We start from the raw sequence: 17,605 nt of genomic DNA, 5'->3' as shown, positions 1-17,605 counted from the left end.
TTTTTTCTCATTTCATATCGTTTCTGAACTGTTTGTGCTTTGCTAGAGCAGCGGTGCAACACGACGATCGCAGAAGGTTTTGAGTCGATCTCGGCTTTAGGAGTCAAACTGAACGTCACCAGGATACCTAAAAAGGCATATACCATAAAAGGATATTTGATATTCTAAAAAAAAATAATAATAAAAAAAATAAAAATTGACCAAGAAACTCACTAGAAAGTCAAGATATAAGAAAAATTAATCTCCAGCTGAAGCTGAGATCAAGTTGAACTTTGCTGTTTGTTAAAACAGCAAAGAATTAAAAAAATTAACAATCCTTATAATTGAACTTATGTAATGTTGTTTATCAAAGTAAATAATGTGTTCATGCCTCAAAATATCAAACAATGACCCTTTAGTGAAAGAGGTTCTACAACAAAAATAATACTGTCCTTAACACTAAATGTAGCAGGTATCTTCAGTTTTACATCTCTCCAAATATAATCTGCTTATAGTTGTTTACTAAAACGCGGAAGCTGTCTTTACCCAATCTATTTTCAGATGTATGATGTAAGATATATCTATTAGTGAACGACATTAGCTCCAGCTCACACTCTAGACCAGATGAATGCAAACTTTGTTTTTTTGTTTTGTTTTTTAAAGCGTCATTAAAATAAGAACAGCATCATCGTGAAGCCAGGGAGGAGAAGAAATGCTGTTCAAATAAGCCATTGATAATAGTGGTTAGTAGACAAGAACTGGACAGAAATGAAATGTGGGTCACGAAAGGGTCACGAAAGGAGACCGAAGGGACGAAGGCTGCTAACATGTTGCTAGCTGGTGGTAAGTTTGCTTCAAAAATGCTAATTATCTTTGTTTAATTATAAACAGTGTAGCATACACATACAAAAAACTTTTTAGTTTCAGAAATAGTTATTTTATCAACTTTATTGCAATTTTTAGGATTATTATAATAGTCATTCAACTACATGTTATAACTGCATGGAGGCTTAATATAGTTTTCTTCATAAACTTAACCTGGTTTTCATTAAGCTCAGTATGCCAAAGAGACTTTGATATTGTGTGGCTGTTGTTATAACTCGTTTATAATTTTATTTGATCTTTAATATATTTTTGCAATCTAAGCAAATGAAGATGAAAGAGGAAGCCAGGGATTAGGAATTAGAAAACCTAAAGACTTTTCTGTCTCAGAAGAAGCTCTGGCTCCACCAGATCACCAACCAGCTCTGAGGATGAACCTTCACATCGTCTTAATGGTGTAAGTTTTTTATTTTATTATTTCTTTTTTTTTTACTGAGCAGCTGGCCACATTTTTAATAACAGCAAAAACTGTTGTCTTTCCAACACTAAGTGCTTAATAAACATGATTTTATTTTAAAATAATTGGACAGAATTTTTCCCCTTGTTAATCTAACATTTATCTTAATTTTTTTTATTTGTTGTTGGCTTTCAGGGCCCTGTGATGGACTGGTGACCTGTCCAGGGTGAACCTTGCCTCTCATCTGATGGCTGCTGGAGATGGGCACCACCAGCCCCCCTCAGAGAGGGCCTTGACAATAGTTACTAATTTTGGTAAATTCAAGCTGGTGACCTAGTCCAAGTTAGACAACAACACAACGGGACAACAACCGATGGAAATGAAATGTGTGTCATGAAAGGAACCGAAGGGATGAAGGCTGCTAACGTGGTGCTAGCTGATGGCAAGTTTGCTTATTAATTATCTTCGTTTAATTAAACAGTTCAGTAAAGATATATAACTTACGTTGGTTTCATACCGTATTTTCCACACTATAAGGCACACCTAAAAACCTTCAATTTCCTCAAAAGCCGACAGTGCGCCTTATAATTCTGTGCGCCTTATATATGGACCAATATTGAGCCACAACTGGTCTAGCAACTACGGCAAGCAGTCGCCGACTTCATTTTCGCCCGTAGAAGAAGAAGCTTGCGGTGCATGCTGGGATAGTTGTCAGAACGCTGGTTTGTTAATAAAGTTTGACTGACCTTCCTATGACCTCTAGAATCAGGTTGTCTGCAGGTCATTTAGCACCATGTTCTCCACGAACATGCTGTGCGCGAACGGGGAAGGGTGACCATCGTCCAGCCATGCCGAAGGCTCTCCTCGCTGACCGGAGTCGGACTGTTTTGTTGATATTCACTTTAGTATAGCGCCATCTAGTGGATGCATAACGTAACTCCAGCCTCTCCTGCAGCGTCTATTCCATGCACCTTATATATGAAAAAAGTTTTAAAATAGGCCATTCATTGAAGGTGCGCCTTATAATCCGGTGAGCCTTATAGTGCAGAAAATACTGCAATTATTTTATCAATTTTATTGTGACATGTATGATTATTACAATAGGAATCGTTCAGCTTCATGTTATAACTGCATTGAGGCTGTTTGTTGCGACTTATACTTTAATTCATAAACTTAACCTGGTTTTAATTAAGCTCCAAAAGACAGAGAGACTTTGATATTGTGAGGTTGTTGTTCTAACTCGTTCAATGTTTTTATCTTCAACATATGTTTGCAGTCTAAGCAAATGAAGATGAAAGAGGAAACCAGAGAAATCAGGTGTTAGAAAACCTAAAGACTTTTCTGTCTCAGAAGAAGCTCTGACTCCACCAGATGACCAACCAGCTCTGAGGACGAACCTTCACATCATCTTCATGGTGTAAGTTTGTTTTTGTTTTTTCAATGAGGAGCTAGCTACATTTCATTTTCAACAACAGAAACTGCTGTTACCAACACCAAGTGCTTAATAAACATGATTCATTTCAAGTTAACTGGACAGAATTTCCCCCCTTGTTAATCTAACATTTCTCTTTCATTCATTTTATTTGTTGTTGGCTTTCAGGGCCCTGTGATGGACTGGTGACCTGTCCATGGTGAACCCTGCCTCTCATCTGATGACTGCTGGAGATAGGCACCACCAGCCCCCCTCACCATCCTACAAGGATCAGTGTGTTCAGATCATGGATGGAAAGATTTTAAGGTAGTTTGTCTCCTTAAGTCCACACTTCAAACAGCTTCACAGTTAATGCCAACATCAACTGATTCTATGACATTACTGACTTTTTCTACTTTTAACATAAACAGACAAAGAAGACACCCAGAAATGTTTTTCCACCCCAGGGATCTGGTCCCAATCATCATCAGTTCTTATGATGTCATATACACAACGAGTACAAAATGTCTTAAAATTGTAAGTATTATTTTTTTATTTGCCATTTTTCTGTTCCCTTTAAATACAAATACTTTCTATGTTTAATTGCTCTATTATTCTTTTTTGTAGGTTTCTGTAAGGTGCAGTGAACGGGAATGTTGTCGTAGTTCCTCAGTCATGTTTTATTGTCACACTTAAATTTTCATGTTCATGTGAAAATTTTTCATTGCAAGTCACATCAAACATATCATACATATAACACATTTTACAAACTGCATATATAACTTCACAGATTGTGCTCCATAAGAGGCTTTGTTTGTCCATAGTCAGAAGAAAAAGAAAATAAAAAATGAAGGAAAATACATGTGAAAATCTCCTATTTATCAATCATAATTTCCATTAGCTGTGGTTTGAAATGAGTGTTTGGATTGGAGACMATTTTTCTAAGATGTCATTTTTCATCTGTAGTTTTGCTGTAATTTGTTCCATGTAGTACATCTCCCTCACTCTATTCTTCCACTGAGAGACTGTTGGGGGCTGAGGTTTCAGCCATGAAACTGTGATCATTTTCTTTGMAAGAACAAGTAAAATTTTTAAGATATAAAACTTACTGTGATCTTCAATTATATTCTGGAATATACCTAGTATTATTAAAGATGGTTCTAGGGGGATTGTAATACCCAAGCATGTTATAATTTCCTTTTGTATTCCTTTCCAATAGGTTGTTATTTTTGGACAGTCCCAAAATATATGGGTAAAATCTCCCATCAGTCCACAACACCTCCAACATTTGTCTGAGGTGCGGCCAAGTCTAGATGTGAGAAAAGGAGTCCTGAAGAATCTCATTTTGATTTTCCATTCAAATTCTCTTAATGTTGGGCTATTTGATATTTTATGTCCCTCTCGAAACATCTCCTCCCAGTCCTCATCTTTGATTACGACATTCATTTCTAACTCCCATTTCCCTTTAATATCTTTTGTATCAGCTATGGTTTCCTCTTGTAATATTTTGTAAATATGGGATATAAATCTGGTAGTTATATTTCCTTTCTTCACCGAAAGTAAAAAATGCTCCATACTAGAGGGAGGTACCTGTAAGGCTCTCCATTCCTTATGTTTATGTAGGTAGTGTCTCATTTGTAGGTATTTATAAAAGTCGTGGGTTGGAAGATTGTATTTTTGYTGAAGTTGTTGAAAGGACATTAGRTTTCYATTTTCAAACATTTGATCTACTAAAGTTAATCCTTTTTCAACCCAGTTATGTAATCCAGATGTAGGAGGAAATTCTGAGTTATGGTTGATTCGTATAACTCTACATAAGGAGTTGGGTAGATTTATCATCTTTTTGATCTTTGCCCATGTCAACAGGGTGAACTTAACCCACTCATTATTAATTTAATTTTTTGGCCATGTGTTTTGGTTAACAAATGGGATTGTATCAAGGAATATGTCTTGGCAATCACCTTGTTCCATCGTGTACCAAATTGTATCTTCATCTTGGCGTATCCATGCTAATAACGATCTGGTTTGGGCAGCCCAATAATATTTTTTAAGATTTGGTATATTTAATCCCCCAAGCTCTTTTGGACACATTAAAATTTTCAGTCTAATTCTTGGGCATCTGTTTTGCCAAATAAATTTTGAGAGCCATTTATTTAGTATATTAAATATGGATATGGGTACTTTTATAGGCAAGGTTTGAAAAAGAAAGAGGAGTCTTGGAAGAATGTTCATTCTAATGGTTTCAATTCTCCCTACAAGCGATAGAGGTGGAATGTTCCATCTCAAAATATCTGTCTTGATCTCGTCCATTAGTTTTCCATAATTAGCTTTAAAAAGTTGTGTTACTTTAGGAGTTATGAAAATTCCTAAGTATCTGAATCCCTGGTTGGATATTTTCAATTTGAATTGATCTGTTAAATTTGTTGGCAAGTGGCCGTGTATTACCATTGTTTCAGATTTGGATTGGTTGATTTGGTAGCCCGAAAGTTTACCATACTCTTCTATGGTCTCCATGAGTGAGGGAACGGACGTCACCGGGTCACTTATATTAGTCAAAACTTCATCAGCAAAAAGTGAAATCTTATGTTCAGTAGTATTTTTGTCTTTAATGTCTTTAATATCCTTATTCATTCTAATAGCTGCTGCTAGGGGTTCGATGTTTATTGCGAAAAGTAAGGGACTAAGTCAGTCTCCTTGGCAGACCCCTCTTTCAAGCATAAAGAAGTCGGAGCAACATCCATTAACCCTAACTCGTGATTTATTATTTGTGTATATTATTTTTATCCATTCCACAAATTATTGGCTATGGGCTTTCATCCACAGAGTGTTATGTAAAAAGTGCCAGCTAACTGTATCAAATGCTTTTTGTGCATCAAAACTGATTAGTATAGATTCCTGATTGGTTCCTTTTGCTTGCGTTATAATATTCAAGGTTCTCCTTATATTATTAGCACTATGTCGGTTTGGGATAAATCCCGTCTGGTCCGGGTGAATTAGTTTTTTAATATGTTTTTGTATTCTCTTAGAAAAGATACTGGTCAGCAGTTTTAGATCTGTGCATAACAAACTAATTGGTCTATATCCTTCACAGATTGTTGCGTCTTTCCCTTCCTTATGAATAACTGAAATTACGGCCTCGGACCAGGTATTTGAGAGTTCCCCCTTTTTAAGTGCATAATTAAAAACTTTGGTTAATGTGTTCACTTTTGATGTGTAAACTGATAATTTATGTAAAGTTCATAAAGTTGAGTAAAATTGGACAATCTTAAAATGTCGGTAATAAAATATTTGAATTACCTTGGGAATCTTGTGTAATTAATGTTTCCATGTAATTGTAGCCTAAAACAATGCAAGTACTGTAGTGCAGTTATGCATGTAATGTACAAAGTATGAATAAAGACTATTAGCAATAGCAGTAAATCAAAAATAAAAATTAAGTGTAATTTAAATATACTACTAATATATAAGTAATGTATTTAAAATATATTAAAAGTATATGTTTTATTATAATTCTATGACATAATTAGTACACTCAATATGGAATATTTTTGGAATATTTCTCTTGAATACTACATAAAAAAAAGTATACTTAAAGTATACTAAGTACAACTTTAAGTTGTTCCAAAAAAGTACATTGAGTATACGAAAAGTTGTAATTTAATACTATTTAAATACTACTAAAGTATAGTAAGCACAAAAAAGTAGTTCCAAAATAGTACAGTTTAAGTACATCAATCAAAGTATGCTAAAGTATGTTAAAATTTTGTATACTAAAGCATACTTTTTTTTTACTTGGGGATGCTTTATGTACACAAGGCGCATTCACAAAGCGGGCGGCTGGACTAAAGGATGGCTGCAGCTGGACCGGTACCGATCCTTCTTTAAGTTTTGCTCAGATATCCAGGATGATCAATCTGGATTAATCTAAATGCTCATAAACCATCATCATCATCATTTCCCAGCAAATCAATATGATCTCTGATTAATCGCTTCCACTGAATCCTTCCATTGGCGATGTTCTCTATCAGAACCAAAGGGCTCCACAATTACGCAGCTCACCTTTGTGCAGCTTCTTATATATGTGTGATTGCATACACACCTTGACAATAATCAAACCTGTTGATTATTTTTAATCAGCAGGTTTGAGTTAATCTGCTGATCCAACCCTGTTTTCGTTTTTTAGTGAGAATGAAATGACCCCATAGATGCATTCCATGTTCTTCGACTCACGGACCAATGTGTTACATCTTTATGAAACAAAAACTGAGGAAAAGTACCATTTACATTCGAGCAAGGTTTTCACGTCCTTTTATTTTTATTTTCTTCATTTTGTGTTCATGTTAGCTTATTGTCTGAGGATAAACGCGGTTCAGTTTTTATGTTTAAACAATAAAATATTAAAATCATGAAAAACATCGGGTTTGGTGCTTCTTGGTCTAAATAGCTGAATGTAGTCAGATTTCAGTGTATTTAGGTGAGTTTTGACACTTTGTAGTTTGATATCGTCAATAGAAAAACTTTGCGTGGCTGCTGCACATTTTCACACCAGCGGAAAACTGTGCGTATATTTACGGAGACCTTGACGCAAAGTTAATTTTTATACATGCCGACTTTTGCATCAAATATGGGACCTTACGCACACTTTATGCATGAGGCCCCAGAACACTTTGTTGATTCTGCTGGTATAAACGACTCAAAGGCCGTAACAAGTGATCGTTACCTTAACGAGCTAAAAATAAATGCCGTGCTGCCGCTGAGCCGCGCAGAGCTGGACGCTCTTTGAGATGCTAACAGGAGCTACACTGAATCCACCGATCTAACCGGACCCATGGAGGTCCGGTGTCGGTGCTACCATCACACCGAACTCCAAGCAGCACAGCTGATGCCAAACCGGACACAGCGCTACAGACGCTAGGAAAAACGTCAAAGACAAGCAGCGCTAACAGAGCTATTACTACTGGAAATGCTAAGGGAGCTGGAACACTGATACTGAATGTGAAATCACTACCAACACCGAATGAAGTTTGGCTCCTAAACCGCTGTTGCCTAACTGGACACAGAGCTACAGAAGTACTTACCTCTGGTCGGACTGTGTGATCCGGTATGTGTCATTCATCGTTTCATTTACGAAGCTGAAGGCAGCAGCAGCAGCAACTCTGTCCTCTTCCTCTGTTTGCTCCTCATCATCATCACCTCTTCTGATTTCTACGTTCTGATCAATTTCAAATTAAAAAGGCTTAATATTAATAACAGTACTCATCACTGTTTTGGCTGGAGGAGCCGGGCAGTTGGACCATTACACGTCATTTACCCAGAATGCATTGCAGGGTAAACATCATGGCAACATTACTGTGAAAATATTTTATTAAAATGTATACAAACTAAATAACCTATAGTATTATTACTGTATTGTTTTTATATCTAATAAATATTTCAAAAATAAGGTCTATTTTTAAAGCTAGTCGTGGTTCCCTTTAAAACGGCAAGATAAATGCAGGTAACCATGGCAACCAGTAAGTTTGAAGGTCACCTGACTTTTGCTGTAGTCATGTTGCACACGCAGCTGATGTGTTTACAAACATATAATCCCTCTATAATGAAGCACAATAACCATAGCGACCAGATGACATCACATGACCACCATGCCCCCAGGAGGTTGAGCCCTTTTCCTCCTAATAACTGCCTTTCCTTCCTTATTCTATTTTTTTTTCCTGGAATTAAAAACAGGAACAATAATTGATGTTTACCTGGTTGCCCCAGTTCTGCGCAGTGATTGAAATACCTAAGATTCAACAGACTCCCATCTCCCCCGAATGAATTAGAACTTGAAGAGAAGAGGGTCCTCTCAACATAATATTTATTGGAAAAATTGGCTTTACAGGATGAGGCATGCTAAAACACATATACACAATGTCTCACATTTGTATGAAATTGAGAGGTTTTCATGCGTTTGCTTTTTGCATTAATTAATTAGTATGATTGATTGATTGATTGATTGATTTATTGATTGTATGATTTGGTAAATCTACAATATAGTCATATTCAATAAATGAGAATGTGGGCCCATTTGCCAGATTAAAAGAACCTTTCAAACTGCCTTGTTTCTGAAAAAGTGCTATATAAATAAAACGTCTTTGAAAATAACCTTTAAACACTTTTAACTGAAGACAGTTCTGTATGAAAATGTCTGTATTTTTATTGGTCTTATTTCATATTCCTTTTCTTTATTCTAAGTTTCCATTAGTTCCATTCCATTAATTATAACTGTAAAAATCATAATTATTAACAGAAATAATGACTTGAAAATAGTGAAAATAATGTTGGGTCATGTTCCATTAGCATGATTTCATTTTCTATCCTCAGTTTTCTTTGGGCACTTTACAAAATTAAAAGGTTACATTATAGGTGAAATGAAAACAATTCTAATTTGATGCAATAATAACACCAAATCATTTAATTAAGTAGTTCAATAATTACAAGGACATTTAGTGTGAGAGTAGAAAATATCAACACATCAAACATCAGATTTGGTTTACTTTAACTGAGAAAACAAATCAAACAAATGTTTCATTCTCAGTCATAGAACATAATACGCTGTTAAATACACACGAGGGACCATGCTTGTGACCACAGGGATTAGACTGATGTTCACTGCCAAACATGCAGCATCATGCATGCGAATTAGCTGCACATCAAACCAAAGTCAAATGATGACCTGCCCATCCAAACAGGTTCTTCACTTGAATCCCCTGTAAAAACGTGGACAAACGTGTAAAATTCAGCTTCTATTCAACTCAAATACACACAGGGGGGATACTTCACAGGCCTCAGGTCAAATATGTTACACTAGTTAAATTAACAAAAATAAGCACTCAGAATGAAATTTTGTTTGACTTTTAGCAACAATGATTTATTCCAAAAACCACGACCTAAGAAAATATTAATAGTTATCTGGTTAAATAAGTCAGTAACCAAAAATTCAAACGTCCGTGTCAGTAAAGAAACTCAAATGGTTAAATGTTCAAATATTCTCGATCCTTTTTAATACGAATATTGTCCACAAAAAAGTTCCATATCCTGGGAGACTTTCCCCCTTTTAATCCAAAATCCCAATCCAAAACGAAAAATCCAAAGCGTCAAAAACCCCCTCCCCAAAAAATGAGAAAAAAGAGTGATGCCACCAAAAATCCCCAAAAAGAAACGTAAAGTCCATGATCTCACCGGGAATGTCTCTCTTCCCCCCCGTGGCGTCCTCAAGCCAATTGGCGTCCTCCTGACCTGGCGGCGTTTCCTGGGTGCGAGTTCCAATCCAGCTCCTGAAGCGCAACGATCCGCGGCGCTSGGSMRAMTTTGATTRCCGTTTTATCTCTTTTCTYCGATTTATTMATTRTTYTAAACGTTCAGTCAATTCAAGTCTCCCGCTGCACGGACCTGACGGGGAGCGTCTTCCTCTCTGATTGCGCCGCTGCGCGCACACGCCCCTTTTTATACATTAATATCAGCCACACCTAAAAAACCAATATGACCTGCCCAAAAATCAGTTTTAAAAGTGGAAATTCGGATATATTTTACCATGAAATAACAACAACTGTTATACAAGCCAGATGATACATTTACTCTTCAATGTATTTATCCAGGAAAAAAACAAAAATAGTGATTAGTTACACATGTTGGAAATCCTTTCCCCAGAAACCTTTCCTTTTTTATTTTATCAATTCCCACCAGGGAGTACAGCCAACTTTTTTAAACAACCACAACAATACAAGCGGAAATGTTTTCACAGGAAGTGGATGACATATTTTCCAGCAACTGCAGCGGGCCCTGGAACATCCGTATGGACAATCTGTCTAGAATGAAATAATGCTTACGGCTAATTGGCTAGATCTATAGATGGATAGATGGAGGGGGTTTTCTTCTACTTCACAACCGAATGCTCCTTTGTGTTTGTCTGTCAGATAAAATACATGAAAAATACATGAAAACCCCTTGAATTTGTGTTTATGACAAACATTTTAGTGCCAAAATTCATGGTTTGGTTGCAAAGGTTTTATGGGACGAGTTGTTACCTGACTTCTAGTCAGGTAACAACTGGTAGACAAAGCAATTGACATGCATTGTGTTGCCGCAAAACATGAAACAAAATAAAAACAAACCAACGTACTGCGCTAGTCACAAGGTGACTCCACGGGCCGAACCCCAGGTCTATTAACGCACCAGCCAGGCATGAGCAGAGGGGGGGATAGGTGGGTTTGAGCACCTGTCCCTTTTACTCCTTGCCCCCCAAGTGCCCTTTTGGTCAAATCTTTTGTATTATTATTATTATTATTATTATTATTATTATTATTATTATTATTATTATTATTATTATTATTTCCTCAGCCCTCTGACACATTAAATGTACTAAATTCATTTGGTTTTTTTGTCCATGTTTTTTTGTGTGTATTTTTCAAGAAAAACAACATAATAAGCCCTCCGGTCACCTTGTTACCTTTGACCTTTTGCCCATGACGCACAACGCAATTGCCTCTGCGCAGTGAGATAAGACGGCTAACTGGAGCTCAACGTAGCGAACGTTCCAGATTACAGAACAGTTTTTGGTGAATTAAAAAAAAAATCGTTTTTGGTGAATAAAGTGGAGTAGACTTGCTGCTTGTCAGATGACAGAAAACGTTGAAGTATKGTTTCTGCTTCAGCTCGGAGTCGCGGTTTAAGCAGAGAGGTAATGAAATACAACAGACACTGACAGGCCTCTGCGTCTGACTTTCTCTGAAGAACTACTGAGGGGAGGAGACAGCCAGGTGAGGAGAAACTGTTCTTATCTATCGATTCACTATTTTTATCAGACAGACATTAGGCTGTTGTTGTTGTTGTGCTATTAGCTAGCTGCTAGCTAACGATTTTGCTAGCAAAGCAAGATAACTAAAAGCTTTTTCCCTGTATCGTTAATGATATCAGTCATTCTTCAGTATCGCTTATGCAATGGGGCACATCACCCGTCCAAAACCTATCTTCTCCATATGGATATATGTCTTCTAACTTCCTTTGCTGCATAATGTACATTGCATGCATGCAGGAATGTAACCCAGGAGCCTATGCTTCACGTACCCTGACAGACACTGAAACAAGATATGCCCAAATCGAAAAAGAGCTGCTGGTTGTTGTTTTTGCATGCTCAAAATTTCACAACTATATCTATGGCAAACAAATAACTGTTGAAACTGATCATCAGCCTCTTGTGACAATAATAAAAAATCCCATTCATGCAGCACCTGCCAGACTGCAAAGAATGATGATGAAGCTCCAGAAATACAACATCAACCTCATATACAAGAGTGGCAAAGAAATGCATCTAGCCCAGTGTTTTTCAACCTTTTTTGAGCCAAGGTACATTATTTTAATTGAAAAAATCTCGAGGCACACCACCAACCAAAAATGTAAACAAAGATACTCTGTAGACGCCTATATTACATATATAGTCATTCTTATCAAAGTCTCTTGAATAGGAATGAAATAAACATGATTACGCCGCTAGTCACTGCTACAGCAGACACTCGAAGATGGCATTATTTGCAGATAATTCATTTTCAAAAAATCTTTTAAAATCAATTACCGTATTTTTCGGACTATAGAGCGCACCATACTAGCACCTTCAATTTTTTTTTTGAAAAAAAAAACAAAAAAAACTGGAAGCTGATCTCGATTTTCCATTAGGACCCAGCAGAGGGCGGCGTCCTAATAAATCTGCTGCATATATTAAGGACGCAGCACTCCGTCTCCAAAGTCGAACCATGGTTTCGTTCACACCGAGCTTAAGTGCAGCGGCTCTATTTCCCTCCTGTAGTGCCAGATCGACAGCCCTCAACTTAGAAGCTGCATGATATGAGTTTGAAAACATTTCTCCATTGTGCCTGCTGCTTAAAAATACCCCTGAACAGGTTGAAAATTAGCACGTTCTTCTTTTGATTTACAATTTTGACTTCTAATGATTCACTTCCTGCTAGAGAGCCCCCTGGTGGTTGAAAAAAATACACAGCAAAGCCACAGCGGGCTACAATCCGCATGGTTCAAAGCTTAGAAAAAAAGGTAGCAGCTTATAGTCCGAAAAATACGGTACCTAAGGTGAAATTGAATAATTTCCACGGCACACCTGACGATCACTCACGGCACATTAGTGTGCCGCGTAACAGTGGTTGAAAAACACTGATCTAGCCGACACATTGTCGAGAGCACCAAGAAGGTCTACTACCCAACTTGCGGATGAAATGGATGACTTTGATGTAATGTCTGTGAGTTATGTGTCTTCGGCTCGTTTGGAGGAATTAAAGGAGCACACAGCCACAGATCCAACTCTCCAGACACTCAGCAGCATCATCCATATTTTCCTTGAATGAACTCATTGTTGTGGATGGGATTGTGATGGAGGAACAGAAAACTGTAATTCCCCTCTCATTACAGAAAACGTATGTGGGCATACTTCACAGAGGACACCCAGAAGCAGAGGCCACCAAGCGCAGGGCGAGAGGCATAGTGTTCTGGCCCACAATGACGAGAGACATCGACGAGGAAGTACAGGCATGCTCTGTGTGTAATAGTACTAAACCGCATCAGCAGAAGGCGCCACTGCAGTTGCACCCCATTCCACAGCTACTCTGGTCCACAGAAGCTACTAGTATCTTTGAGTGGCGCAACAGACACTACTATTCAGGCTGGTTTGAGATTGACCTGCTTCACGATCTCACATCTGCTACAGTTATTGGCAAGCTGAAACATCATTTTGCAGTCCATGGAGCATCTCACAGTCTAATATCAGACAATGGCAGGCAGTTTACAAGCCAATGTTTTAAGGACTTTGCCAAAAAGTGGGACTTCACTCAAGTCACGAGTAGCCCTGAGTACCCTCAGTCCAATGGATTAGCTGAGAGAGCTATCCATAGTGCCAAGAGCCTCATGGAGAAGTCTTACAGAGACAAAACTGACATTTTTCTCAGCCTGTTGAACTTGAGGAATGTACTTTGTGACACTGTACTCGGATCTCCAGCACAACGACTTATGTCGAGACAAACACGCACTACGCTTCCTCTCCCAAAGGAACTGCTAGCACCAGATATGTGTAATCCTGAAGACGTCAGTGCTAAACTCCTCAACAAAACATTGGCACAGAAGGTGTACTATGACAGGATGAGTCAACCTCTTCAGCCGCTAAAGAAAGGACAAGTTGTCAGGCTACAAACACCAAAAGGTTATGACCGCATGGGAACCATCAAAGAAATGTGCAGTGAGCCCCCTATCTGGTTCAGTCAGAAGGACAAACCTATAGGAGGAACAGGAAACACATTTTACCTATGGCTGAGCCTCCTCCAACTCAGCTTGATCCAAATGACTCTTTGTATCAGGATCCTGGCCCTATCTCAGACAAGCCCATCGCCATCACCGGACAAACACAACAGAAAGTGAACTCAAGAGTATTGTGGGGTCCAAATTCCAGTTGCTGATTCATCTTTGCCGACGATAAACAATCTCTACAGAACACGCTCAGACCGTGTCAGTAAACCAAATCCTAAATACTGTAACTGAGCAAATTTGCTGTTATAGCTCTACAATGTGGCTGCATTGTTAATATTGTTATGACTAGTTTTAAAAGCTTCATCCTAGTCTTTGTTTTACTCATTTGTTTAAGTTCATGGTTATGATATATAACCATGAATATGATATATTATTACAGTTCTTATGACATGTCCAGATATTATACTATGGAATTTTTTTGTCATGCTGCTGTTGAAACTACGGCATAATTTAACTGCTTAATGTTTCATCATAATAGAATACTGAGCTAAGGAAAGGGGATGTAGAATATTGTCTGTGCACACAGTAATATTGGTCCTTTACAGATGCTGTAGTTCTGGTTCTGTGCATGCGCGATGGATAAGCGTTGTCATTCTTCTGGGACTGGGGTTGTTGTCTCCATGTGTTACTCCCCTGTATGCTATCAGCTAACGGCTATTATTTAACCAACGTATCAGCAAACTCGACGGGACTCTATTACCACAACACACAACAAGGGCGATGGAGCTCCTTAAGTCCTGTGCTGTGTTTCAACCGTTTTACGAAACAAACTGGATTCATTAGGATTACCTTCCCCAGGTAAAGATGAAAGAATTACTTGACTTTGCAGCCAGAAACTTCCTTCTAAACAACCGGAAAATATTTCCTAAGTAACTAAATTGGCCCGAAATAACTGCTGATTGTTAGCATAGCAGCTAAAGTTTTCATACTGTTTTCTAATGAGAGCTGATGAAAAACCGCTGTTAGAGGAGAAGTTAACTAAAAACCAGAGGATTTAGTGAGTAAAGGTCAGTCAGGATCAGAGCTGGAGCTGCTGGTCTTCAGTCTGTTTCCAGCTCAGCTTCTCCATGTCGGTATTTAGCTATAAAGATGCTACTAGTCAGAGCCCAACATGCTGAAAATGTCTTTTTATGAATGTGAAGGAAACATTTATGTATTTTCTATTACACTTTTGGATAATTTCTCTTTTATTCTTGGCTTTAGCCTGTGAACCAGGACGTCTCAGAAGTCATTGAGTTCTCCCAGTGTGACCAGCAGACTGAAGCCTGTGACCAGTGTTCCCAGTATAATAAATAAATGTTTTATTATTTCACTTTTAGTGTATTTTTAAATATCTCAATCTGAAGTGTTAGTGTATTAATACAGCTTATGTAATGAAATAAAAATTTACTCTGTTAGAATTATTTTTACTCTGCTGTCAATAGCAGAGTTGATGTATACTGTAATATTTTTTCTCGGGGAAAAAGTTAGAAAAATATATAGTTTAATGTTTGACAATGACTGATTTATAAATCAAAAGCCATTTCTCAACGTATAAAAAATAAATACAAGAAAATTATTTGTTGCCTTGAAACATTAAATGTACATTAAATTATGGAATTATGTAAATATATTATTTAAACACTGTAAAAATCAATCAATCAATCTTTATTCCAGACACAAAAAGGTCCATAGTAAAAAAGGGTAAAAACAAAATAAGAGAAAAATAAAAATAAACATGACATATTCACTGAGTCATAAATAAATGATGACACCAATGTTTCCACAATTTTGAGAAAAATATCACTGTACTAAAAACAGGATTTACCAAAATTGCAATTATATTATTGCATGACACATGCATTTATACATGAGATTGCTGAGCACAGATGCACATGTGGGAACAGCATTATGTACAAACATTTGGCCAGCACTGCTCCATCTAGGCACTCTGAGTAGGAGCCTCATGCCGTCATTGTAGGCCACATAAAGTTTCTGCAGGATACTTTTTTTGTATCTTCGCCACAGATGGGCCGTGTAAAGTAAAGTGCAAAAAGCTTTAAAAAGAGCTATCTTCACAGAGGATGAACACATACCAAACTTTCTGATCAGAATATTAGCTTGAGCATACATCATACAATACTGCCTACGGATGTCACAATCATCAGACAGGTCATCAGTTATGTAATGTCCCAAATATTTAATTTCATTGCATATATTGAGGACAATGCCAGATAAAGAGAAGTCACTTCTAACAATCATAACACTGCTTTTCTTAGCGTTATATTTGATGTCAAAGTCATAACCAAATTGGGAACAGACCCTTAGTAGTTGTTGAAGGCCAGCACTATATGGGCAGTCCGACTTATAAAAATAATTTAAAAACTTTTTTTTTTTCTTTTTAATAAAACCAAAAACATGCGAGGGGGGAAGGAGGGCATACAAAGCATGGCGGCCCTGGAGGAAAACCTGCTAATAGTCTGTTACTAGAAATCTACACAACAAAAGAATTGCTACCCTCCTTGCGAAATACCATCTTAACCCTTGTGTGTGCGAGGACTGAGGCAAACATAGAGGGCTATGGCAAATGATAGAAGTTTTACATGTGTGGTGTCAGTTGGACCTCATTTCTACATAAAAGGGTTAACAGTACTACCTAAATCACCCACTAGATGCAAATTCTTGAAGACCAATATTACAATAATGTAAACGCGGGGAGGGAGAGAAGCTAACGTGGTCTTTCAACGACACTTCATCCTCCACCTCAGCATCTGTATAGAACAGACTGTCAGCTTTGTCAAGCCTATTTATGTTCTGGAATAGAACAGTGTTCGATGGAGAGGAATTTACACATTCCGAGTAGACGGTCTGTGCATCATCTTCAAGTTTGAGGGTTTTGTCTCTATCACTCACACTCAGGGGCGCTGTCAGGTATCTTGGGCCCCCTGACAAAAAATTTGCTTGGGCCCCCCTGCGCAGCTGCTGTTACACTTTTTTGAGTCTATTTGACCCATAAAAAGCGTCACTAGAACTAGTAAGACGCTCCTAGCACAAACACTATAACTTTCACATAAAAAAGTCAATTGGCCCGAAACTTGACATGAGTGATCCTGGTTGGTTGGATGTCTGATGATCCTATGTCATTATAGTCTGATGTCATCTAAGCCCCGCCCCCTCAAAACAGGAAGTGACTTTTTTTCTTAGAAAGCTCCATCTCTGACCCCCTTGACCTAATCAAGATGACCTTGTGTCAGAAGATACATAACTAGCTGGTCACACTTGCTTTAAAACACAAAGGATTTTCGGTGGAGAGCGAGGCCATGGCGGTGCTGTGAAGCCACAGGCGATGCCATTGTCATATATTTGGCTCTGAATTCCGCATATTTCAGCTGAACTGCAACAAACTCACTGTGATTGATCCTTGCCTACCCCCCTGACAGCAGTAAATTAATTGGTGGGCGTGCGTGTATATATAACTTATTCTGGCCTATTGCCCTTTATTTTACCTGTAGTTAAGGCAGATTGTTTGCCAAGATCTTTGATCTGCCCTCAGTAGCAATCAGCAGGAAGTTACAGCTTTTCACATTGATCTGTGAAAGCCATGAAGCAGCAGG

At 37.8% G+C, this 17,605-nt stretch overlaps 1 protein-coding gene across 13 annotated transcripts in view; it reads right to left on the bottom strand.

Moving 5' to 3' along the window:
- The window catches only part of ablim2 (actin binding LIM protein family, member 2), a 145,872-nt gene that overhangs the window by 99,110 nt on the left and 29,157 nt on the right, over positions 1 to 17,605 (bottom strand). The window contains exon 1 of one of the 13 annotated variants that reach the window (XM_008434837.2): positions 7,748 to 7,836. The exons of the other annotated variants lie outside the window; for them this stretch is intronic. Coding sequence (XP_008433059.1) covers positions 7,748 to 7,781 — 34 coding nt within the window. The 5' untranslated portion in view covers positions 7,782 to 7,836. Of the gene's footprint in view, positions 1 to 7,747; positions 7,837 to 17,605 lie in introns of those variants that run through there. 13 annotated transcript variants of the gene reach the window in all.

This window comes from Poecilia reticulata, linkage group LG18, assembly GCF_000633615.1.
Source record: "Poecilia reticulata strain Guanapo linkage group LG18, Guppy_female_1.0+MT, whole genome shotgun sequence".
NCBI lineage: Eukaryota > Metazoa > Chordata > Actinopteri > Cyprinodontiformes > Poeciliidae > Poecilia > Poecilia reticulata.
Note: the sequence above shows the minus strand (reverse complement) of the source record. Positions and strands in the feature narration are given on the sequence as shown.